At 49.1% G+C, this 25,677-nt stretch overlaps 1 protein-coding gene across 1 annotated transcript; it reads left to right on the top strand.

Moving 5' to 3' along the window:
• Positions 1–6,276: 6,276 nt before the first annotated feature.
• Positions 6,277–16,177, top strand: LOC127547289 (b(0,+)-type amino acid transporter 1-like). Its single transcript, XM_051974086.1, has 6 exons — positions 6,277–7,014; positions 11,743–11,876; positions 13,073–13,202; positions 13,432–13,556; positions 14,591–14,678; positions 15,834–16,177. The coding sequence occupies exons 1-6, from the start codon at positions 6,277–6,279 to the stop codon at positions 16,065–16,067; spliced, it is 1,449 nt and encodes a 482-aa protein (XP_051830046.1). The 3' UTR covers positions 16,068–16,177.
• Positions 16,178–25,677: the final 9,500 nt, after the last annotated feature.

Here is a 25,677-nt window from a genome sequence, read left to right as displayed (position 1 = left end):
AATGTCATGCCAAAACAAAGGCATCACTATGAGTAAAATAAACTTTCTAAAGAGTCTTAGGATTATGGAAGAGCGGGAGCAGCTCCCCTGGTAGAACACAGAGACCCAGGGGAGAACAACCCAGAGTTTGGCAAGAGATCCAAGTCAACTCATCCAAAGGGTGTTTAAAGAAGAAAATGGAAGAAATAAAAGCAAAGATGGGCAAAAATGGCCCTGAGGTCAGTGATAGCTGTCCCCTCGTGCCGGAGCAGATGCCCAGTTCAGAGCCCATTTATTGTCATTTATTGGCCCTTCCCACGTCATTGATCTGAGATGAGGATGCTGAACCCAATGGTGGCTAAGATTCTCTCCAGCTGAATATCTAGGTCTCCCAAGTCTTTCAGTAGGATCTGGGGCTTTGGGAGGCTCAGATACGAGGCCAAGGGGCTCTGGACAGGATGTGGGTCTGGGTCCCTGGGGGAGATTTCAAGCCCAGGTTATTGCCTACTATGTAGAAGGAACATAAGGAAGTCAAATCTGGCAGCATACACTTACTACATGTGTGTCTCATTAACTCACAACCCCAAATGTGCCCCCAAAAGACAGGGGTATAAGGGAGAGACACTTCAGGTTGGGGCTGATCCCGAGGCTTCACTGATGAAGTTTTCGGCACTACCCCCATCCTCATCCCAGCCCTGACAGGTCACAACACCCTGTGGCTCTGTACCTCAAAAGTTAGCTCATGGGAATATAGACAAAAAGCTAGGGGCCCCAAAGGCCATCTAGAGGAGCCCCCTCATTCTATACATGTGTGAGGCCCAAGTCCACATCCCCTACCTGGAATCTATCCAGGTTACTGGACCTTTAAAAAACCTCTCTCTCCATCTCACCCCGCAACCTGCTCTCCTGCTCCTGGACCTCAGGAACATATGACTCAGCCTTCTTCACACACATCATCAACAGTCACCTGCTGCATGTCTCGTCCCCCTTTACCTCACCCGTGACTCAACTGTGATGGCAGCTTCCCATCATTCCCAGCCACGCAGTCTCACCAGAATATTAATACTATAAAGATGATCTTTGGTGCAGGGAAGCAGCTTGGGGTAGCCAAAAATGACACCGCCCACTGTACCCGAGACAATCCAGCCTTGTTTCTCTTCAGGTTTGAGCCCCGCTCACGTGCAACCACAGTGTCAGTCCAAGGCCCACTCTCGGGGCCCAACATCTCATAATCCGGGCAACGAGGGTCTTTTGTCCACTTGGCGTGCCCTCTGTGGATGATCAGGCCAAACTCTTTGGAGTGATTACGGATTCATTATGGAGGCCCGAAGTATTCCATCACTTGCCGCCGTGTCCTCACCAAATAAGAACACTTGATCTGAAGGCACAAGATAGGGAGCTCGGTGGCTTTGTCCAATATTGGTGACCAAGATTTAGGCCAAACAGGAATTAGTGCTAATACTCCACCCCCATCTCGGAGTTGTGAAGGACCTCTCTGGCAAGTTATTCCAACCCATATCTGACGAAGAACTCAACAATATCCCCAAGTGGTGGTCCAGTCTCCGAAGACCTCTGGGTATGGAGGATCCTGTTGTGCTCTCGTGGAGTTCTATTGCTGATCTCTAGCCTTACTCTGCCCCTTTGGGACTTCTGCCCATTGCCGGATCTACAGTCTCCTTGGCTGGTGTCCCCCAGGACACTTCTTGAGTCCGGACAGAGTCAGTATAGTTTAGGGGTGACTGTCCCTCCAGATGGAAAAAGGAGCTTGTGTCCATACATTTAAAGCTAAGTAGTTCATGGCTAATGGCCCTGGAATTGAAAAAAAGTCTTGTATTCCCCCTCACCAATTTTTTAGACTTTTTTTTAACAAAGTGGGTAATAAGATGCATTTCTCTAAAATAAACACTTTCTCATTCCTCCTTTTCTTGCCAAGGGGTGTCTTAGATTACAAGGCTATGGCCTGTTGTGTGTTGTACATCATAAGTGGGTTTCTAATTTGGGGAAATTTATGAAATTGTATATTTTGTAATATATATGAAATAGCATATTAGAATTTAGGCCCGAAAGGGATGCTGTCACCCAGCCTCCCATTGTATAGTTGAAACTGAGGCCCATAAAAATGAAGGGATTTGCCCAAAGTCACACAGATTTTAAAAAAAAAAAAAGTGGGAAATTTAGGGAGCTGAGTCCATAACTGGTCTTGTCACCTACGGGTCTTTTTTTTTTTTTTTTAATGTCCCAAGTTCCTTTTCATTCTATCTGTCCTTCTCATTCTTCCCTTCTGTGAGGAAAAGCATGTCCCAGGCTTACAAACATGCCCGAGATAAACCCAGCTCAAGGCTGGCAAGATGAGCCCTTATTCTTTGACACCTCCAGACCCAGTAATTACTTCACTATCGGCCGGCTCTGCCTCTTGGCCAATTTCAAAGTTCAGAGCCAGGTTCCTGGAAGGGGCAGCTCTGTGTGCAGTTCTGTGGTAATAGCCACCTGGCCTCTGGGCTTGGCTGCTTGCAGGGACACGATTGCAAACTGGGAGGCGGTGGCTCCTTGAGATGCTGTATTATTAGAGCTGTTGTTGCAAGTGGGGTGCCAGCAGGGGAGTCATCCAGACCAGTTTGGCAGGAATGAGGAGGGTGCTGGAGCAAGGCATGAAAATAAAGAACTAGGTCTTTAAGGAGAGGGCACACAGACCCTTACTCCACCTGCTCCAGCTGGGAATGATGGGAGAAAGTCACAGACACAGCAAGGTGGACCCTGGATCTGCAGGAAGCCCCCAGGGGGTATCCTCCCACAGTGTTTGAGGATCAGGAAAGGAGGATCACCAACATACAGGCTGAAGTCTGGGACTGGGAGTTGAGAACCCTGAGTTCAAGCACTGAATCCTCTACATACTGGCTCTGTGCCAATTGGTGAGGCTGGATCTTGTTTTAGTATCAGTTTTCTTATCTTCAGTATGAAGTCATGAGACTCTCTTTGAGATCATCTATTCTGGGGGCAGCTGGATGGAGCGGTAGTTAGAGCACCTGATCTGGAAGCAGGAAAGTTCCTCACCCAGGGTTCAAATCCAGCCTCAGATACTAGCTAGGTGATCCCGGACAAATCACCTAACCCTGTTGGGCTCAGTTTTCTTATCTGTCCAATGTGCTGGAGAAGAAATGGCAAAGCAAGCCAAAAACCCCAAATGGGATGGCAGAGAGTCGGACATGTCTGAAAACAAATAACAAATCTTAGGGTCCATCCAACTTCCTCACTGACCCCCAGAAGCCAGAAGTGGAGCTAATAGTTTACATTTCTACAATGCATCAAACGTTTCCCTCACAATAGTCTTAGCAAATAGTATTTCTCTCTCTTACTTGCCCAAGATCACAGTCAAAAAGCCAAGTCAACAAGCATTGGTTGAGCACCTAAAGGAACTGTGTTAAATGATCCAGACACAAAGAAAGGCAAATCAGTTCCTGCTCTGAAGGAACCCCCAATCTCAAGGACTACACCCAGTTAGAAATGGTTGAACTCTGGTTTTCAGTCTCCAGAACAGCTGCTCTGTCCACTTCATGAGCGCTCTTGCTCCTCCCCGCCCCCACACAACCTTCCCCACAAAAAGGGGAAATCCCACCTGGATCAAAGGAAGAACTCTTTAGTTCTTCTATGGCAACTATGGTAAGGAGGGTCTCTGGCAGCCCGAGCTCCTTGGCACAGCAAAGGCTGGTTGATCATCAAGCAACCACACCAGTTTAGGTTACCCCTAAGGGTTGCAATGTGCTTTCATGGATGGCCGCTTAGACAAAATAAATTAAAGATCTGCTTTTCAGGCACTGGCCTAAATGAACAAGTGGCCCCCTCGCTGCCTGCCAAGTCTGGACTCTGAGTTAAACGGGCGATCACGTGGCATGGGATCATTCAAAGAGGGGAGGATCCATTAGGAGAGATGAAGATGACAAGACTTTGGGAATTTCCTACTTATAATCTCTTTTTATTCGAGGTAAATAGGGCCCCGGGGCCTGGGGGTGAGGAGACAAGTTCAAATTCAGCCTCAGACCCTGCCCAGCTGAGTGGCAAGCCTGCCTTAGTTTCCTCATCTGTCTGATTGTCTTCTAGGGCCATTGTGAGAATCAGATACTTGTAAAGCACCCGGTAGGTACACAGCGGGTGCCAAAGAAGGATTTGTGCTTTTCCTTGCATTTAGAGGTTTACAAAGCCCTTTACACTCAATTGAGCTTCACAGCAATTTCACAACATTGAGTGTTTTTATTTTATAGAAGGGATAAAGAATAAGAGTGTATGGGTAAATGTTTAACTGCCAGCTTTCCAAAGGGGAAAAAAAGGAGGCAAGGTGTACTCTGTTCAGTCAGTATTAACCCGTAAGTCTAGACAATCTAGCGAACAATTCTCCAGCCTTGGTTGTCCATTGAGTTCTGAGGCTCCTCGGATTCCACACTCGGAAAAAATCCAAGGTGGGACTTGAGGCGAGGTCCTGGGTCTGGCAGGTACCTCCAGAAGCCCGGGTCCCCAGCCAGCAGCTCCCTTCTCATCTCGGTCTCTTCCTGTGCTCCCTCATCTCTGGGCCTCTGCCCTTGCCAGCCCCATGCCAGGCATGCCAGCCATCTCTGACCCCTTTGCCTCTTCCACTCGGTCACTTCTCCGCCACTTCAGAGCTGCCTGCATCCCAGCCCTTTTCCCATCCAACTGTTTCCTCTTTGAGAGGTGGGTGACATCCCCTTGGGGACAAACTGATGTATGAACCAGTCATCCTCAGCCAGGCTGAATATACGGAGGCTCTTAAGGGACATGCGTGGGTTCCACTGGCCCACTTTTCTGAGTCTTCCCAATCGACAAGTTCTAGCCTGGAGAAGCAAGGGGAAAGGGACGAGGGTAAACAGCAAGGGAAAGTGCCCTCTGGCCCCGGAGGGACTAGGGGTGTTCTGTTTGGCCCCAGGGGCTCGGATTTAAATTTAATTTAAAGAAAAACTTATTGTTGTTGTTAAAGAAAAACTTTCTCACCTTCCCTCCCTAAGGAAATGGGCTGCCTGGGGTCAGGAGGCTGAGCTGGAAAGATTACTAGGTCAAACCCCTCCTGGGATGTTAGAAGGCCGTTAGAAGGCGAGGTCTCTGGTCCTCTGACTCAAGGCTTTCCCCACTCTAAGTGGGGTCCCCCTCACAGGGGTCTTTAGGCCTCAGGAGGAGAAGTGGGGCCACCTGTCACATGGCTGCACCCCTCCCCCGTGAGACCTTGCAGTGATGGACAGGGCTTAGGGCATCTCACCACTGCTTCTGCCAGGCTTGTCCTCCAGCCCCAAGAACTCTCGTCCCTACTGAGTCCTTCTCTGTGGTTTTCACCGTCATCCCCAGATTGCTTCAAGGGTCTGAGGAGAGGGGATTTCCCAACCTGAGGGAGTGAGCTGGACTTCCAGCGTTATCATAATTATCCCATGGGTGGCACTCAGATTATGCCCTTTCCCGTACTCCCCTCTCCCAGTTCTAGGTTTGCCCCAGGTGCTCCAGTTCCTGGTTCTAGCTCAGCAGGAAAAGGATTGGGATTAGCTGGCACTAGTGGAAGGTCCTTAATCTGGGGTTCATGAGCAGATTTTAAAGGGTCTGTGGCTGAAAATCAGCTGTGAAGCGGCGGTTTTGAGCAGAGCTCTTCACCAGCGTGGGATGCAAAACACAAGGCCGAGAACCCCCACCTAGGCCAACCCCCTCATTTGAAATGGGAGGAAACTTTTTGTGGCCCTAGAGCTTCAAATAGTGCGAGGCACACAGCGGCTGCTCAGGTGAAAGCGGGATTTGCACTCAGCTCCCAGACTCCAAATGCCTAGGCCTTTACACTGGGCTGTGCATCCCAAGTGGAGTCAAGGACTGTCTTCCTGCTGGCCCCTCATTCAGCAGGAGGAAGGCCCCTCACCCAGCAGGACTAAGGCCCCTCACCCAGCAGGAGGAAGGCCCCTCACCCAGCAGGAGGAAGGACCCTCACCCAGCAGGACAAAGACCTTCACCCAGCAGCTGAAGAGAGCAAGGGCCTGCTGGGTGAGGGTCCTTAGTCCTGCTGGGTGAGGGGCCTTTCTCCTGCTGGGTGAGGGGCCTTTGCCCTGCTGGTGAGGGTCTTTCCTGCTCCTGGATGAGGACCCTTCCTCCTGCTGGTGAGAGGCCTTTCTCCTGCTGGGTGAGGGGCCTTTGCCCTGCTGGTGAGGGCCCTTTGTCCTGCTGGCCGGACTCCAGGTGTAATCATTAACCCGGCCGGGCCTCGGGCTCAGCCGGTGCCCCTCGCTGCCCACAGCACCTGCTGCCAAGAGCTCGCGGACGATGAGGGAGGAGGAGGAAAGGCGGCCGCGCGCCGGGGAAGCATCGCCCTCCGGGCTGCGGCTGCGGAGGGAGCTGGGGCTGGCCAGCAGCGTGTCGCTGATCGCCGGCTGCATGATCGGCGCCGGGATCTTCATGAACCCGCAGCTCGTGCTCTTCCACGTGGGGAGCCCCGGGGGGAGCCTGCTCATCTGGGCTGCCTGCGGCCTCCTGGCCACGCTGGGCGCTCTGAGCTACGCGGAGCTGGGCACCCTCATCCGGGAGTCCGGCGGGGACTACGTCTACATCCTCAGGACCTTCGGGCCCCTCCCCGCCTTCCTGGTGACCTACGTGTCCACGCTGCTGGTCAGGCCCGCTGGGATCGCGGCCATCGCCCTGACCTTTGCGGAGTACGTGCTGGCGCCCTTCCACCCGGGCTGCGCTTCGCTGCCCGCGCTGCTGGTGAGATGCGTGGCGGCCGCCTGCATCCTGGTCCTGGCCTTGGTCAACTGCCGGAGCGTGAGGCTGGCGGCCGCGCTCATGAACGTGTGCACGGCGGCCAAGGTCCTGGCGCTGCTGGTCATCGTGGGCGGGGGGCTCTGGGTGCTGGCCCGGGGGCAGGCGGCCCCCACCCTCCGGGACGCCTTCGGCGGCACCAGCGCGCAGCCGGGCAGCGTCAGCATGGCCTTCTACCAGGGCCTCTGGTCTTTTACCGGCTGGAACAACTTGAACTTCGTGATGGAAGAGCTCAAAAACGCAGAAGTGAGTGCCCCTCCTCCGCCTGGGGGTCACCCGGGCTTGGTTCCTAAAAAGGGGGGGGGCTACGAAGCTGGGCAGGAGTTTGCATTTCGGGTGATCTCAGCCTACATTTCACAAAAACTGTTCATTGAATTCAGTGCCCTAAGGGAAGTCTTTCTCCGGGCACTGAGAGGGATAGTGAAGAGCATCTAGGGCACCTACCGTGTGCATGGCCTGGCCCTCGGAGCACAAGTTATAACTGAAGCAGTTTTGTAGCCCTGGGAGGTCGGCAAAGCATTTTATGTCATCTTACTTCATCCTCCCAACAGCCCTAGAAGGTAGATGCTATGATGGCTCCATTTTATAGAAAAGAAAATTGAGGTTCAGAAAAAGGAAATGGCTTTGGCCAGAGTCCCACAACTTACGGGGCTCCCTGAACCATTCTGCCCCCCTACATTTTACTTCCAGCAACAAGTCGGGCTCCCCGAAGAGCCCATGTGTTGGGAGGGGTGTTGGGGGTGGGGAACACTCCAAGTGGGTGCACAGATAAGGATGGGGAATGAGCGCTTCGCTTTGTGCGACTGGATGGATGATGGGAGGGGGCCCTGCTCTCTGGCAGCTTCCCCAGAGCTCAGTCAACAAGCTTTGAGGACCGCCGGGCACCCTTCTAAATGCTGGGGATGCAAAGAAAAGACCTAGGAGCTCTCATCCTAAAGGGAGGGGCCGGGGCCGGGCACAGCCTGGAAGATGATTCAACATCAAAGAGATGAGGAGGGATTGTATCACACCGGGAAGGACGGTCTGTGCCAGAGGGCATAGGTGGCAGAGGAGAGGAGGAGATAGCAAGGACCAACGGAGACTTTGTCCGGACCGTTCTGCAGGAGAGAAACGGGAAGAAGAGGCTGGGAAGTGCAGAGGGCTCTGGGAGGGGGAGAAGGCCTGGTTTGCCTCTGAAGCAAGGTCCTTTCCAACCCAGAATTCCAACTCATTTTAAAAAGCCAGCCAAGCAGCGGGCCAGGAGAACCCTGGGAAGGAGGGGAGAGTTTCTGCCCTACAGGGGCGCTTCCCCCCCCCCCCAGTTCCCCAAGGCTGGCTTTTGTAGCACTGAGCAGGGCAGCAGGAGGGGCCCCTGCCTCCTGCTAGCTCTCCTAGGGTCCCTGCCATCCTCCCCTCCCCCTCCCCCCCAGGGAATGTGACTGCCAGGGCAGCAGCTAATTGGGTAGAGGCTCAGAGTGAGCTTGGGGAGCCTGCTGGGAAGCCAAAGCGCCTCAGTTCCCTCCTCAGTGACCAGGAACACGAATACTCTCAAAAGCCATTTCACAGGGTGTGGTGAGGGCCATGCAGGGGAGGGGGAGTGGTGTGAGGGAGGGGGAGTGGTGTGAGGGAGGGGAGAAGGGAGAGGGAGGGGGAGTGGTGTGAGGGAGGGAGAATGGTGTGAGGGAGGGGAGAAGGGAGAGGGAGGGGGAGTGGTGTGAGGGAGGGAGAATGGTGTGAGGGAGGGGAGAAGGGAGAGGGAGGGGGAGTGGTGTGAGGGAGGGAGAGTGGTGTGAGGGAGGGAGAGTGGTGTGAGGGAGGGGGAGTGGTGTGAGGGAGGGGGAGTGGTGTGAGAGGGGGAATGGTGTGAGAGAGGGGGAGTGGCGTGAGGGAGGGGAGAAGGGAGAGGGAGGGGAGAAGGAGAGGGAGGGGGAGTGGTGTGAGGGAGGGGGAATAGTGTGAGGGAGGGGAGAAGGGAGAGGGAGGGGGAGTGGTGTGAGAGAGGGGGAGTGGTGTGAGGGAGGGGGAGTGGTGTGAGAGAGGGGGAATATGAGGGAGGGGGAGTGGTGTGAGGGAGGGGGAGTGGTGTGAGAGAGGGGGAATGGTGTGAGAGAGGGGGAGTGGTGTGAGAGGGGGAATGTGAGGGAGGGGAAGTGGTGTGAGGGAGGGGAGAAGGGAGAGGGAGGGGGAGTGGTGTGAGAGAGGGGGAGTGGTGTGAGGGAGGGGGAGTGGTGTGAGAGAGGGGGAATGGTGTGAGAGAGGGGGAGTGGTGTGAGGGAGGGGAGAAGGGAGAGGGAGGGGAGAAGGGAGAGGGAGGGGGAGTGGTGTGAGGGAGGGGGAATAGTGTGAGGGAGGGGAGAAGGGAGAGGGAGGGGGAGTGGTGTGAGAGAGGGGGAGTGGTGTGAGGGAGGGGGAGTGGTGTGAGAGAGGGGGAATATGAGGGAGGGGGAGTGGTGTGAGGGAGGGGGAGTGGTGTGAGAGAGGGGGAATGGTGTGAGAGAGGGGGAGTGGTGTGAGAGGGGGAATGTGAGGGAGGGGAAGTGGTGTGAGGGAGGGGAGAAGGGAGAGGGAGGGGGAGTGGTGTGAGAGAGGGGGAGTGGTGTGAGGGAGGGGGAGTGGTGTGAGAGAGGGGGAATGGTGTGAGAGAGGGGGAGTGGTGTGAGGGAGGGGAGAAGGGAGAGGGAGGGGAGAAGGGAGAGGGAGGGGGAGTGGTATGAGGGAGGGGGAATAGTGTGAGGGAGGGGAGAAGGGAGAGGGAGGGGGAGTGGTGTGAGAGAGGGGGAATGGTGTGAGGGAGGGGAGAAGGGAGAGGGAGGGGGAGTGGTGTGAGAGAGGGGGAATGGTGTGAGGGGGGGGAGTGGTGTGAGAGAGGGGGAATGTGAGGGAGGGGGAGTGGTGTGAGAGAGGGGGAATGTGAGGGAGGGGGAGTGGTGTGAGAGAGGGGGAATGTGAGGGAGGGGGAGTGGTGTGAGGGAGAGGGGGAGGAAGAGGGACACTGTTTTTGTTGGGATGACATTATTCCAGGGAAGCTGAGGGATGAAGGTGACTTGAGAGCCCTGGGCAGGGACACCCAATCAGCTCACCTGGAAAGCAGACCTTTACCCCTTAACTCAGGAGACATTAATGAAGAGAGTGGTCTTCTTAGAGGGAAAGAGAAGGGAGATGCTCCTTCTGGGTCACACCTCCCCTCCCCCCATCAGCTCCCTTTCCACCCCTTCCCTTCCTCCCCCTCCTCCCTCCTGGGCCGCAGGGGGCCCTAGGGAGGGGCTGCTGCCCGCCTTGGGACTGCCCCGGGGACTCCCCCAATTCCTCCTGGGCTGAGAAAGCAGTTAACCACTCACCCAGGGAGCACTAACTCCCCAGATGTATCCTCCAGGGATCTTAAAGTTTTCTCTCCACTATTCAGTTTTCCTCATCACTCTCTCAAGTCTAGGCAAGGAGCCCCCGGACAAAGCCAGCCGGGACTGGGTGTGTTTGCCAGTAGCTGAGCTCCAGCCGGGGCCCGCGGTCTCCAGCACGCACCTTGCCCTTCTACAGCCTGTCCTGACCAACCTCCAACAGCCCTTTCTTCTCCTCCTCTCGCCCCGTTTCTCTTTCCCTTCCCTCCTTCTCCCCTTCCCTTTCTCTTCCTCTACCTGACACTGCTCTGAACCCAGGGCTCTTGTCTTCAGGTAGGTTATGAGCCCACAACCCCGCTCTCTGCCCTGAGCACTCAAGCAGCTTAGAAAGTCCATCCAACTACCCGTGCACTGATTAGACACCTCTTGCTGGGAGCCGCAGTGTGCTCCAGTCAAGGGCTGGCCTGGCAAGTTTCTTTTCTGGGGCTTAGCTGAGGTTCTAATGTCGCTACTTGCAGCTCTTTCATAGAATCTGATAACTGGAGGGGACCTGACAGTTATGGCCCCCATTTAGTCCAGTTTAAGCAGGAAGAAAGGAGGGAGGTAGGAGGAAAGAAAGGGAGGGAGGGAGGAAAGGAAGGAAAGAAGGGAAGAAAAGAAGGAGGGAGGGAGGAAAGGAAAGAAAGAAGAGAGGAAGGGAGGAAAAGAGAGGCAGGAAGAAGGAAGGAGGGAGGGAAGAAAAAAAGGAAGAAGGAAGGAGGGAGGAAGGGAGGAAAGAAGGAGGGGTGTAAGGAGAAGTGAGTGAGGGAAAAAGGAAAAAAAGAAAGGAGGAAGGGAGGAAAGGAAAGGAAAAATAGAGGAAAAGAGAAAAAGAAAAGAAGGAGGAAGGAAGGAAGGAAAGAAGGAAGGAGAGAGGAAAGAAGAGAAGAAAGGAAGGAGGGAGGAAAGAAGGAAGGCAGAAAGGACAGAGGAAAGAAGGGAAGAAAAATGGGAAGGAAAGGAGGGAAGAAGGGAGGAATCCTCACTGATTCCCCCAGGCAGGAGGTTCTGGAGCCTGGGCTCAGCACTTCTGAGGGAGGGAGAGAAACTCACCAGCACCCCCAGAAGTGGGAGTGCCCCTGGTGGTCAGGGAACTCTTTCTGGCCTACAGCTGCAAATGGCCTCTTTGCATTTCCCCCCAAGGCTCCCAGTCCTTCCCCCTCCACCCGGGGCCAAGCAGGCCCAGACTAATCTCCAGCAGGAGAGCTTGCAGGTATTTGAGGTCAAGGGCCAACCAATGTCCACCAGCCACACTCTCCTCTATCTCTCCAGCTGTCTCTCCCCCCTTCCCCCCCACCCTCCCGGCCCTTTCCTGCCGCAACACCCCCTTCACCCATCTGGCTACTCTGAAATTTTTTCCTAAACAAGTGTCCAGAACTGAGGCCCCCTCGGGACAAGATACAAAAGGAGTTCAAATCCATGGGACAGTGGAGAGTCTTCCTGGAAGCTGTGGCTCTCTAAGTCCCCCGGGGAAGGCAGGGCCATGGCTCCAGCATCTCTGTCCGACCTTAGCTCAAGGATGGGGGCTTCCCTGAAGGCCCAGAAGAAATGCTTGGACTGTTAAGAACCCACCCAAGGTGGGGGAGGGCGCTGGAGTCATCTTTCTGTGTTTCCTCCGCAGAAGACTCTGGTCCGGGCCATAGTGATCTCCATCCCCCTGGTCACCGGCCTCTACATCCTGGTAAACCTGAGCTACATGGTGGTCATGAGTCCCAGTGACATCGGGTCCTCGGGCGCTCTGGCCGTCACCTGGGGGTGAGCAGCAGCCACCGGGGCCTTGGGGGAGACCTTTCGGGCTGGACAGAAAGAAGTGCGGGTTTGAATCTGGACCAAGACCAAGTGCCATGACTCCCGAGGGTCAGAGGTAGAAACGGCCCAGAGGAGGAGAAGCCTCTTCCCCACTTCCCTCCCTCCCGCTTTAAAATGAGCCCCCCCCTTCTCCTGGCCCCCAAGGCCCTTTGTCCAGACCTCCTCCGGATTCCAAGGACGGGCTGGGAGGGGGTCAGAGAGGAAAGTGACGGGCCCGGCTGGCCAGGGCCAAGGCCCTGTGACCTTTCCTGCCCTTCCCATGAGGTCTTCCAGCTTAGATGCGGTTAGTACAGGAATGGCTCCCCGGGGCGGGCTGGCTGAAGCTCCGATAGGGATCAGTGCAGCTCCGGTCCCCACCCTCTGGGAGACCCTCCAGGCTGAAACCCAAGCTGTGCCAGACTCCGGGGCCCCAGCCTCTGCAGGGCCTCCCCTTGCCGGGACCTCTCAGGAATCCCAGTCACGGCCCTGGAAAATCTCCTTAAGGGCCACCCCCCGGCTGCCACCCCCTTTGGGTCGGTCCGCCATGGCCCTCTGCCTTCTCCTCCCCTCCCAACCCACTCTGCTTCCCAGCCCCACCTCTCCTTTTAGGGGGTAAGCCCCTTTTTAGCCTGCAGCTAAGAGCACGTCCTACCTCCTGGGGGCTCCCTTTCCTTGGCTAATTGTGAGCTCCGTGGAGCTCTCCCACTCTGTTTCATAACCGATTCCGGCGTCTAGGGGAGCCCTCCATCTTGTCTGTAACCTCCCCCCTAAATAAATCGACCTTTGCCAAGGAGAATGGCCATGGAGAAAGGCAGCTTTTTGGGGAAGGAGGCAGGGCAGATTCCAGTGCAAATGGCAGCCAGCTCCGCTTTGGATATTTCTTAGCCTCAGTTTCCCCATCCTTAGAGAGAGAGTAATCCTGGACTTCACACACTTGTAAGGACCGTCTTCAGTGAGCTCGAGGACGGGGCAAAGTGTCTGCTAAGAAAAACCCACGAGGGTGACAGAAAGGACTGAGGGACGCCAGCCTCCATGGGCCCTGCTCTGCCCAGCTGCTTAAAGGGACCCAAGAACCTGCGCTGGGGGGGAGGGGGAATAAGTCCGGAGAAGGAGCAGCTGCAGCCGGGCTTGTATTGCTTTTCTTGCCCTTTGTGTGTTTCCAGGAATCAAATCCTGGGAGATTGGGCCTGGCTGGTGCCCGTGTCAGTGGCGCTCTCGACTTTTGGGTCAGCCAACGGAGGGTTTTTCAGCGGGAGCCGCATGTGCTACGCTGCCGCCAGGGAAGGGCACATGGTAAGGAAGGACCCACCATTCATCTCCGGGGGCTTCTTCCCTGCTCCTGACGCTGTGGCTCGGCCTGGTCCCAGAGCTTTGTGCCCGCCAAGAGGAAGCCCGGCTGCCCCGCCATCCCTGGTGACCGTCCTCCCGGAAGGCCCTGGGCGCCCCCACCATCCCTGGTGACCGTCCTCCCCGAAGATCCCTGCAATGGCTGACCCCTTGTTCCTCGTGCTGTGACTTCCAGCCAGGCATCCTGTCCATGGCCCACGTCCGGCACCTCACCCCTTCTCCGGCTCTGACCTTCACGTCCGCAGTGGCTCTGATCATGATCATCCCGGCAAACTTCAGCAGCATCGTCAACTTCTGCAGGCAAGGGAGGAGGGCTTCTCCTGCGGGGACCCCGGGGAGGGCCAGGGCACGAAGCTGGGAGCGTCTCCAGCCGCTCCTTCCCTTTTTGACAAAGAGGGAAAGAAGGGAGAGTGCTGTCCAAAGGCCTGGAAGCTTGGGATTCGGCCACAGGGCTCTGATGCCCAAGGGCCTGCCCCTTCCTCTGGTGCCCAAGGGCCTGCCCCATCCTCCACCACTGGGCTGTTCTGCCTCCTTCAGGGTCATCAAGGAGAGAGTCAAACACCAGCTTCTCAGTTGAGGGGGGACGAGACCAAAACCTTTCTGAGGACAAGTCAAGTGAGCAAATATAAGGAGAAATGCTTTACCCTTGGGTTCAAAAGAGCAACCTCATGATCACAAGCTGGGGGGCAGCAATTTGTCTAAACAAGATCTTTGGGCTCCAGTGGATCCTGAGCTCAGTTTGACCACTGGTCAAGAGACTGATTACAAGCCTGAGCTATCTGTGCTGAGGAGTGCGGCTCCCAGGAACAAGGCGGGAGAGGAGAGGAGGAGAGTCCTGAGGACTTCATCTGGGCTAGCCCGGGTCCTGACAAGCTTGACTGGGGGCTGAGGAGAAGGGCTGTGGGGGCTCTGCTAATCGGGCAGCTGGGGTACTGCCCCTGCTGCCGCTGCCCATCCCAGCAGGAGAGGTAGGAGCAGAGCAGGGGCAGGGGTGAAGGTAGCAGGGGCAGGGGCAGGGACAGAGGTAGCGGCAGAGCAAGACCTAGTATTATCCCCATTTTACATAGAGGGGAGGGAGGCTCAATGAGGTGAAGGGTCTTGCCCAGAGTCACAGAGCTTGGCAGGAGCCACGGCCACAAGCAGAGCACGGCCCTAGGGAGAGCTGCCGTTTTGTACGACCCCAGGCCTCCCCCTTTTCTGCCTGGCACTGCAGTGGGTTGGCTATAGCAGAAATGGCCTGAGAATCAGCCCCTGGCACATCGTCAGCCCCAGCTCCTTCCCTCCCTGAACGCTGGCCATATTCAAGGTAGGGAATGAAGTATGTTCTCTCTTAGCTTTATAATATGGATGATTCATGGAACTACTATCAGCTGCCTCCTTTACCTGAAAATTAAGAAGAAAGACTTGCCAAGATCATACAAGGTAAACTGAGTCAGTACTGACCGTGTATATACATTTACAAGCACAAACACACAGACTCTGCCCTTGAGGAGTTAAAATTCTAATGGGGCAGGAAAGGGAGGGCCTGGGGTGGAGAACTTGTGGGGAGGTCCAGGGAGTCAGCAGCAGAGCCAAGAGAGGGACAAAAGATGGCTGGCGTTGGCCCTTCCTCAAATCGGAGGTTCCCCTATGGGAGAAGCGGGATGGGCTTGAGGCCCCTTTGGTTTACATCAGCCTCTTCTCTACCCCATTTGTGGCTAGCTGTCAGCTTGGTGCGGCCCCTGATGTCTTCAGTCCTGGAGTCACAGGTCCTTGAACTTCCCAGGAATGAACCCAGGGAAGGGACCGAGTAGGCAAAGGGAAGGGCTCAGCTGAGAGAGCCTCCAGTTCTGCTGAGATTTCATGAGCATGGAAGCCAGAGCTGTCCGGCGACCTGCTGGGGGCCATGCGGGCCTGTGGTCCTGGTTGTTTACAGCTGGACTAGATCTTGGAGACCTGGGACCAGCCGGGCAAGATAGATAGGGAGAGGCTGACAAAACTTAGGGCAGTGAGCCAGATGGGGGAGTAGTTATGGGGGGGACAGGGCAGGAATTCTGTAACCAATAAATCTCAATCAATCCAGCGATTAACTAATGAACATTTAGTTAGAAACTTGCTAGGGGCCAGGAGCTGAGCTCTGCTTTAGCTCTACAATAAAGGCAAAGGCTTCATCTTCCTCATCCTGGGTGAGCTCAGGAAAGGACTTCCTTCTGTGCTCTTCTCCCCTTCCTCTCTTCCTACCTTTTTCTGATTCCAGGAGAGGAAGCGCCCAGCTTCACTCACCACTCTAAAGATTACAATCCAGTTTTCATCTGTCAAGGAAAGGAGATCCCAGACTCCATTTTAGATCCTCTGTCTCTTGGGAGATCTGTTGCGTCATTAGCAAAAGCAAAACACGATCCATGGAAATTTCACAAAGTTAGTGTTAGTTCTGAGAGCCACTGGATGAACTGAAATGACATGAGCTAAGAGTCTGTTTGGAACAGGAGACCCAGCTTCTGGTTTCCAGCTCTGCGAGATGGGGGCTGGGCAGGGCTGATGATGGCTGGAGTGCCTCCTCTAGGGATGACCACTGATTGGCGCCTTTTTCCCCTGAAGGTTCCTATCATCGTCCCAGTCATCGTGCTGCTGGCCGCCATCTACCTGGTCCTGGCGCCCATCATCGACCAGCCACAGATGGAGTTCCTTTACGTCTTCCTGTTCGTGCTCAGTGGCATTGTGGTGTATTTCACCATCATTTACTTCCAATACCAGCCCCGATTCCTGCAGGTGATCACAGTACAGCTCCAGCTCTTGCTGGAAGTGGCTCCAACCATGAAGAATGTGGACTGAGGGCTGCTGGGAAGTTCTTCTTATCTTTCCATCTTTATTTTCTATTGTGAACTTAGTGAATGTGGACAGTTCAGCTTACAAAGAAGAATAAAAAAGACTGTTATATGAAATTGTGAACTTTTGTTACATATAATTTGGGGTGTGTGTGTGTGTGTGTGTGTGTGTGTGTGTTAAATTTTGTCATCAAAACTTCCCTGCTCATCTCTGCTCCCTTCTGAACTCCTGTCTTTTTTTTCAATATATTTTTAAATGGTTCATGGATGGTTTTCTATATTTTTTCTTTTGTTGCATCATGGTAACCCCCTGCCATGATGTCCCTTCCTGCCTTCAACCCCCATAATATCATCATGCAGGGACCAGTCTCCTCATTTCATGGTCAGGATCCTAGAGCAAAGTTAAATTTCCCTGCTGGGGGAGGGTCGGCCGGTACTACAATGGAGCTTCTACTGAGCAAACGTTCCCCACAGCATCTGTTTCCGGCTACCGTCTCTCCTGTATCAATTGACCAATTGATCTTTCCTTACTATTAACCTCAAATCACCAACTAGTTTTTACAGAGATATTATCTGAGGAAGTAGGACAAAAAAAAAAGGCTGTCTTCCCAGCAAATTAGCATGCGTTATATCTCATGCCTTTCGTTAAACCGGAAGCTCCTTGAGAGCTAGGACTGTTTTGCCTTCCTAAGCACTTATCAAAATGGCCGCCACATAGCAGTTGTTTAATAAATGTTTATTGATTAACTACTTACTGACTGCAAAGGAGAGAATAAGGAGTCCATGTTGCCCTGTTTGGAAAGCCATAGAGAGGGGGAGTGGGCTTCATGGCCTGTTTGCAGAAGAGCTATGATGATTCTCTCCAGTTGCCAGAATGGAAGGGGAATGAAGGAAAGAGAAACACAGAAAAGATGGCAGAAGAGTAAAGTGATGATAAAGGAGTACGAGTGAGCCCCAGGCCCAGGCAGGTGGACGGTGGCTCACCAATGTCACCCCCTGGTGTTGAGTGTTGAGCAGGACAGGCAGACACCTGGGCACCGGTGGATAGACGGCACATGCCTTGGGGCCTCCCAACGGCTTGGGGCATCACTGGATATAGGGGCCCTAGAACAGCTACAGCACCCCCTCCCAAGCACTCTGTTGTCATCTTAGAAATTCTCATTCTTAGAACTTTCTTTCTAGGCAGCCAAACTTTGATCTGAAACATAAGATGTTGAGCTAGAAGAGATCTTGATGAACATCTAGTTCAGTCCCATCACTTGACTGATGAAGAAACTGAAGCTGAGAATGGAAAAATGACTTAGAGGCAAGATTTAAATCCTGATCCTCTAGCCCCAGGCTCTCCTCTCCTTGAGACCAAGTCAAAGCAGTTGAGCCTTTTCCACATGACAGTCTTAACTATTTAAAGATTGCATCATGTCCTCCATTCTTCTCTGGCCTGAACATCCCGATGTCAATCAACAAGCGTTCCTTCAGTGCTTTCTGTGATGTCAGGCACTATGTTATGTGGCGACGTGAAGCACTCCCTGCCTTCAACATGCTTGCGATTCCTTCAGCTCATCCCCATGACTAACCCAAGCCCTCCCCAGTTCATGCAGTGACCTCCTTTTTTTAATTATAGCTTTTTATTTACAAAACATATGCATGAGTAATTTTTCCAACATTGACCCTTTCAGAACCTTCTGTTCCAAGTTTTTTCCTCCTTTCCTCCACCCTCATAGTTCAATACATGTTAAATATGTTAAATACAATATATGGATACATATTGATACAGTTATCTTGCTGCACATGAAAAAATGGATTTAGAAAGAAGGTAAAAATAACCTGGGGAAAAAAAAACAAAAAGCAAGCAAACAATAACAGAAAGAGTGCAAATGCTATGTTGTGGTCCCAGAGTTCTTTCGCTGAGTGTAGCTGGTTCCGCTCATTACTGATCAATTGGAACCGATTTGGATCCTCTCATTGCCGGAGAGAGCCACGTCCATCAGAATTGATCCTCATATAGTCTTGGTGAAGTATATATTGATCTCCTGGTCCTGCTCATTTCACTCAGCATCAGTTCCTGTAAGTCTCTCCCTTCAAGTCTTCAATTCATCCCGCTGATCATTTCTTACAGAACAATAATATTCCATAACATTCATTTACCACAATTTATTGAGCCATTCTCTAACTGATGGACAGCCGCCCAGTCTCCAGTTTCTAGCCAAGGGCTGCCACGAACATTCTTGCACATACAGGTCCCTTTCCCTTCTTTAAGATCTCTTTGGGATATAAGCCCAGTAGTAGCACTGCTGGATCAAAGGGTCTGCACAGTTTGATACTTCCAAATCACTCTCCAGAATGGTTGGCTCCATAGTGACCTCCTTTCTAACCTGTGGCTCCAACACTGAACACAATCCCCAGCTGTGATGAGGCCCCAGGACTAGCAAGAGCTGGGATTTTCCCCGGGAGCTTCTACCTGTCAGGAGAATGTGGTTCCCTAGACTGACAGCCAGGGGCATAGATGGTCTTAACAGTCACCTGCTTCTGTAAGAACGCTCCAGGTAATCTGTCCACAGATACAAGCCCTATGGGGGCTTCTTCTGCCAGAGCTCCCATCTTGGGTCCCAGATCTCTATATTTACACAGGAAGACCTGAGTTCAAATAATGCCTTACTAGATGTGGAGTCCTAGGCTAGTAAGTTAGCCTTTCTTACACTCGTTTTTTAATCTGCAAAGTGAGAAGGCAGTCTGGCTCACTCCTCTCCCAGAATGACCTCACCTGGGGTTCATTAACATGGAGCCTCCCAACCTCTCCTAGGGCTGGAGTTCCCGTTTGACAGTGTGGGAGGATTTGGTTACCTATAAAGGACAGCGCTAGGGAGCTCGCAGTCCATCCCTCCCCCTTCCCCTCCCCCAGACTGTTAACCTCTGTCCCCTTCACCGGTCACCATGGGGTTACTCATTAAATACATTGGTCTGCTGCCATGTTGTGTCTCCTCCCAACTTCCCTTTCTAGGAATTGGCCTGGCCTTAACTCGGCTTCCCAGAGAATTTCTGTACCAGAAAGTGCCTTGGAGGGGGAAGGGACTGCTCAGGGTTACACAGAAGAGGGACTATTAGAAGTGGGGTCTCTAGCCTCTGAACCCTGAAGTCATTGGGCCACATGGGGTGAGAATGGAACCATTTTCCAGGTCTCCAGCCAGACTATTCTTAGACTAAGCCTCCTTTGAAGCTTCAGTTCAATTCAATAAGCATTCAGTTGACACTATGTCTAAGACACTGGGCAGGCATTAGGCCAGCTTGTGTTCTAGCATTTAAGCATTTATTAAGCACTCTTGAGACAGGTCTTGCCCATCTGTACCGCTTCATCCCAGGGCACTCAATCGGGGCCTCTCCTAAGTACATCAGAGAGATGATATAATGCTGGGTGCCTTCTTCCCCACAGTCTCCTGGCGTGGGCAGAAGCTGAGTGGGGCACTTGGCTGTCTCTCTCGGACCAGCTCATCTTCTTTTTTTTTTTTTTTTTTTTGTCCATAGTCAAGAATTCCAGCCATTTTTAGAAGATATTCCGGCCATTCCAACCTCCTAATTTTATAGATGAGGAAACTGAGGACGGGAGATATTAAAAAGCTCTCCAAGGTCACACACTTTAAGAGGTCGGATTTGAATCCAGACACAGTATCCGCCCCCCCCCCAATAAAAAATTTTTTTTTATTCTAAGTGATGAATTCCAAGTTCTATCTCTCCCTCCCTCCCTAAGATGGTGAGCAGAGATGGGTTATTCCTGTGCAATTATATCAAATATTTTCATCTTACTCATTCCAATAAAAGAAAAAATGAATGAAAGAAAATGAAAAATTGTATGCTTCAGTCGGTATTCAAACCATATTAGTTCTTTCTCTGTAGACAGAATGCCTTATTATGGATCTAGAAGACCTTGTGTTACCACAAAAATATGGAAGTAGGAAAAAAACTATGACAGCATTCTGTTGTGAATAATATATCTTGCATTTAAGGTCAAAATTAAATTAACTGAGGGCGGAGAGGACAGGAAAGTAAAGTTTATAGCTACAAACTAAAAGCATGCTTAATTGTTTTATGGATATTAACTTCTCCTGGGAGGAGCTTAGGTTCAATTGTTTTGTAAGTAGCAGGAGGGGGAACATGTCAAGGAGTATATATTTAAGGTGGATCAGGAAAGCTGGGTTAATTTCCCAATTAATTTCTCAATTAATTGTGCTCTGGTAATAGGATAAAACTGCTTTATTTGGCTTCTGTAAGGTGTTTATCCTTGGACAACACACCCACTTCTTGCAGGAACGCAACAAAGACCTATTAACTTCCTTCATCTTGGAGCCGGTTTCATCTTTTGTCCCATTAGTTTCTCCCAACCATTAGTCCTTTGGCATTGTCTTGGATCACTATATTGCTGAAAATAGCTAATCATTCGCAGTTCTTCACCATATTTACTACAGCTTGTTTAACTAATCCCCAATTGATGGCCATCCCTTTGATTTCCAATTCTTAGCCACCACAAAAAGAGTTGCTATAAATGTTTTTGTACAAACAGGTCCTTTTTCCTTTTTTGGGGGATATCTTTGGGTTATCGACTTAGCAGTGGTTTTACTGGATCAAGAGGTATATAGAGTTTTATAATCCTTTGGGCAAAGTTCCAAATTGCTTGTCAGAATGGTTGGATCAGTTCATAACTCCACTAACAACGCATTAGCGTCCCACTTTTCCCACATTCCTCTCAATAACTTTCATTTTCCATTTTTGTCATATCAGCCACTCTGACAGGTTTTAACTTCCATTTCTCTGATCAATAGTCATTTAGAGCATTTCCTGATATGATTTTAGAAAATGTATCTTTCTCTAAAAATGCTTGTTTATGACCTTTGGCCTTTTATCAATTGGAAAATGAGTTATTTTTTGTAAATTTGATTGTTTTCTATATATTTGAGAAATAATGCTTATATCAGAGATAACTTGTTGCAAAACCCTCCCACCCCCAGGTTTCTGCTTTTCTTACAATTTTGGTTGCGTTCATTTTGTTTGTGCAAAATCTTTTAAATTTTATATAATTAAATTGTACTTTTTAATATTTATATTTTTATATTATGTATTTATATTATCAAAAATCTACATTTTGTCATGCTCTCTCTATCTTCTTTGGTCCTAAATTCTTTTCTTATCCATAAATCTGACAGATAAAATAGTCCATGCTCTCTTAATCTGCTTGTGGTATGTGTATGTGTGTGTGTATGTGTATGTATTTTATGTGTAAATCAAGTATCCGTTTTGAATTTTCTTAGTATACAGTGAGAGATCTTGGTCTATACCTAGCTTCTGCCATACTGTTTTCCAGCAATTTTTTTTTTCATTCAAATAATGATTTTTTTGTTCCAAGCTTGGATCTTAGGGTTTATCATATATCAGAATATTATGGTCATTTATCATTGTACTTAATCCATTCCACTGATCTACCACTCTTAGCCAGTACCAGATTATCTTGATAGCAATTTGAGATCTGATATGGCACTTTCTTTCACTGATGTTCTTGGTGTCCTTGAACTTTTGTTTTCCCGGATGAATTTTGCTATTATTTGTTCTAGCTCTATAAAATTATTTTTGGTACTTGGATTGGTATGGTGCTGAATAAACAGATTAACTTAGGTGGAATTGTCGTTTTTATTACAATGGCTTAGCCTACCAATGAATAATTAATATTTTCCCATTGTTTAAGATTTGACTGTGAAAGGTGTTTTGTAATTGTGTTCACATAGTTCTTGGGTCTGTCTTGGCAGGTAAACTCCCAAGCATTTTCAGGCTCTCCCAAGTTATTTTAAATGGAAATTATTTTTCTATCTCTTGCTGCTGAATTTTGTTGTTAATATATAGAAATGCTGATGATATGTGTGGGCGAATTTTGTATCCTGCAACTTTGCTAAAGTTGTCAACAAATTCAAGTAGTTCTTAAATTCTTAAATTGATTCTTTAGCATAACATAATATATAATAATCTAGCATCACAGTAACATCGATTCTAAGTATAACATTGTATCATCTGCAAAGAGTGATAGTTTCATATGTTCACTTTTTTGTTTTGTTTTTCTCTCGTGGTTTTTCATTTGTTCCGTTTTTCTCAACCAACATGATTCCTAAATAAATGTGCATTCTAAAAAGCTAATATACATGTGTATATTACATGTTACATGTTATATGGTTACATGTGTAACCAGAAAAAAAATCAATTAAAAGAAAAAAGAAAGAGGATGTTAAGGGCATAAATATGACCCTGAAGAATTTTTCAGCTGGGGAATTATAGTATAAAATGAGATATATTTAAACAATTTAAAAACTTTATTTGAGTAGAGAGGTGCTTTTGGAGGCAGGAAAATTTGGGTTCAAGTCATTCCTGTTATAAATACCCTACATGAGTCACTTAAATTCTTTTTTTAAAAATTTATTTTATTTGAAAAAACAATAAGAAAAAAAAAACAGAAAAGAAATGCAAAACAAAATAAAGCAAAACAAAACAGAACATTGTCATGTGCCCAGCAGAACATCAGGGAGGATTCAAAATATGTAACAACAAATTACCAGATCAAGAAAGTATAGAAAGAAAGATAGATATTAGTAGAAGAAATTCACGAATGTCCATTTTTTCTTTACTTTCTTGTAAATTGTTCTTTGGTTCTCTGCTGCACACCTTAATTTCTTTATTCTTTTTCCCACCTTTCATCTCTCCCCAATACCCAAGCAAGCTACAGTTAATAAAAGATATATGTATATGTATATACATACATACAAGATAAATATATATATATGTAGATATATACATACATACACACACACACATACCACCCACATATCTTTCCTATCCCTGCTGCCTCTTTAATTAAATTCTGCATCATAACTTGCCTTACTATTACTTAACCTCCCCCCACTAAAGGATTCTTCCCCTTGTCTTTTCCCCTCACCTTTTATTTCCCCATCCTCCTACTCCCTCCCCCCTTATTTTGGAGGGCGCTATACTTTTCATGGTATATATGTAGTGTGGTCTATTGAACCCATTCCTGATGTCACTTAAATTTTTAGTGCTCTAGGCCAGAGCTTGGCAAACATGCTGCATACCTGCCTTACTCTGACCAAGTACAGTCCAACCAGGGAAATATTTAACAAAATAAATAAAAGTACAATAAAAAGAAAGTGATGGCTTTGTTTCCTCATCGCCTCTTCTAAATCCTTTCATTTCTTTTCCTTCTCTCATTGCTACAGCTAACATTTCTATTACAATATTAAATAATAGAGGTGATAATGGGCATCCTTGCTTCATCCCTGATTGTTTCGAGAAGATCCTCCTTACAGATAACGAATATTGTTAGTTTTAGATAATTGCTTATCATTTATTCCTATGTGCTCTAATATTTTTAATAGGAATGGGCACAATATTTTATCAAAAGCTTTTTCTGCATATATTGAGATAATCATATGATTTCTGTTCATTTTGTTATTATATTATGTCATTTATGCAGATAGTTTCCTAATACTGAAGCAGCCCTAGTACTCTTCCACTATTTCCCATTGCCGCTGGCAACTCCTTATTCTCAATTTCATTGCAGTTTGCCTTCACCTCTTCATGGTCTTTTGGGGATACACAACATTAATTTTTCAGAGACCATGGTATTCCAGGCCTAGCAGCCACAAACAGAGAAGAGATTCATAGACAAACACGAACCTTGGACCTAGCTCTCAGGGACCTTATGTTCTCCTCACACACAGAAACAAGTAAAGCATCAGCTTGTCTGCCTAAAGGTACTGTGGGGACAGGTGAGATCAGTAAAGGTTGATCAGAGAAGGTGACACTGGACTGAATCTTGAAGAAACTTAAGGATTCTGAGCAGACCCATGAAGAAAGTATACCTGGCAGAGGGGATATAGGGATAGAAAGTCAAGTGCCAAATTTGGGGGTCTGATATGATCTGTTCAGTGGGAGGCAGCGTAATATAGTAGGAAGACTCCTGGGGCTAGAATGGGAGGTTCTGGGATTCAGGCTTCCCTAGTTTCTTCTGCCCACAAGGATGGAACATTGCCTTGAAGTTTTTGGAGAGTAGCAAAAATAAAGAAAAGTTAAGGTACAGCAATTGTTCTCCTGACTACTAGGGTAGACCCCAGGGGTGACCTGATCTCCAGGGAGGAGTTCAGCCTGATGGAAGTTCAAATACCTTCAGGCCAACTCTGCAGAATCCACAAACTACAAGCCTTGGGGGCAGCTGGGTTAGGAGATGACTTCAGTCTCAGGAACTTTCACCCCTAGGATGGCAAGGGCTTGAAAGACTGAGTAGCAGAAGATACAGAGACCTTCCATTGGAGAGTCTGCGGATCAGACACATCCTGGGCTGCAATTTCAGGGGAGAAGGAGCTAACTCAAGCCTGGTGAATGTATAGCAGAGGCGGGGAGTATACTGGAGTATGACTGGAGGAACTCTGACTCTAGGTTATGGATAGACAAGAGTGCCCAAGACTGGGCCCTGAAACATAGCTTAGGAAAAAAAAAAAACCAAACAAATCAAAAAACAGGGAAAAGGATCAGAGATCTGGGGCATTATTCCCCACACCTCAAGATTAGAAATTGATTATAACAATGCTGCTAAAAATAAGATAAAAATGAGTAAGCAATGCAGGAAGAGCCCAGCTAACTATGGAGATAAAAAAGAACTGGATTCATATACAGAGAAAGATAATGAAGCTAAAAAAGTCACTCCATTTTCAGTGAGAAATGTCAAATGGTCACAAGTTCTTGGAAGAATTTTTAAAAATTAAGAGAGATTGAGGAAAAAATTAAGAAAAAACAAAACAAAACAAGAGCAATCTAAGAAAATTATGAAAAAAAGTCAACCAACTGGAAATAGACAAACAAAAGCTCAAGAAAAAAAAATTCCTCGAAAACTGAAACTGGGCAAGGAGAAACTAATGATGTTATAAGATAACAAGGGAAAAAAATCAAAAGAATAAAAAATGGAGAGAATGTGAAACATCTCATCAGAAAAACAAACATCTGATCTGCACATAGTCGGACTATGACTATGAAAGGTATGATCAAAAAAATAATCTTGATACAATAGTACAAGAAATTTTTATATCCTTTTCATTAAAACTTTTTATTTTCAAAACATTCACCCTTACAAAACCTTGTGTTCCAAATTTTGTCCCTCCCTTTCCCCACTATTTTCCCTAGACAGAAAATAATCTATGTTAAATATAGGCAATTCTATACATATTTCCACAATGATCTTGCTGCACAAGAAAAATCAGATAAAAAGGGGGAAAAATGAGAAAGCAAACAGCAACAAAAAAAAGCAAAAATACTATGTTGTGATCCACACTCAGTCCACAATCCTCTCGATGGGTGTATATGGCTCTCTCCATCATTAGAATTGGCCTGAATCATTTCACTGTTGAAAAGAGCCATGTCCATCAGAGTTGTTCATTGTATAATTTTGCTGTTGCCGTGTACAATGATCTCCTAGTTCTGTTCACTTCACTCAGCATCAGTTCATGTAAGTCTCTCCAGGGCTCTCTGAAACCACCCTGCTGATCATTTCTTATAGAACAATAATATTCCAGAACACC

This window comes from Antechinus flavipes, chromosome 2, assembly GCF_016432865.1.
Source record: "Antechinus flavipes isolate AdamAnt ecotype Samford, QLD, Australia chromosome 2, AdamAnt_v2, whole genome shotgun sequence".
In the NCBI taxonomy this organism is placed as follows: domain Eukaryota; kingdom Metazoa; phylum Chordata; class Mammalia; order Dasyuromorphia; family Dasyuridae; genus Antechinus; species Antechinus flavipes.
The sequence above is the reverse complement of the archived record's forward strand: the minus strand, read 5'-3'. Positions and strand labels throughout refer to the sequence as shown.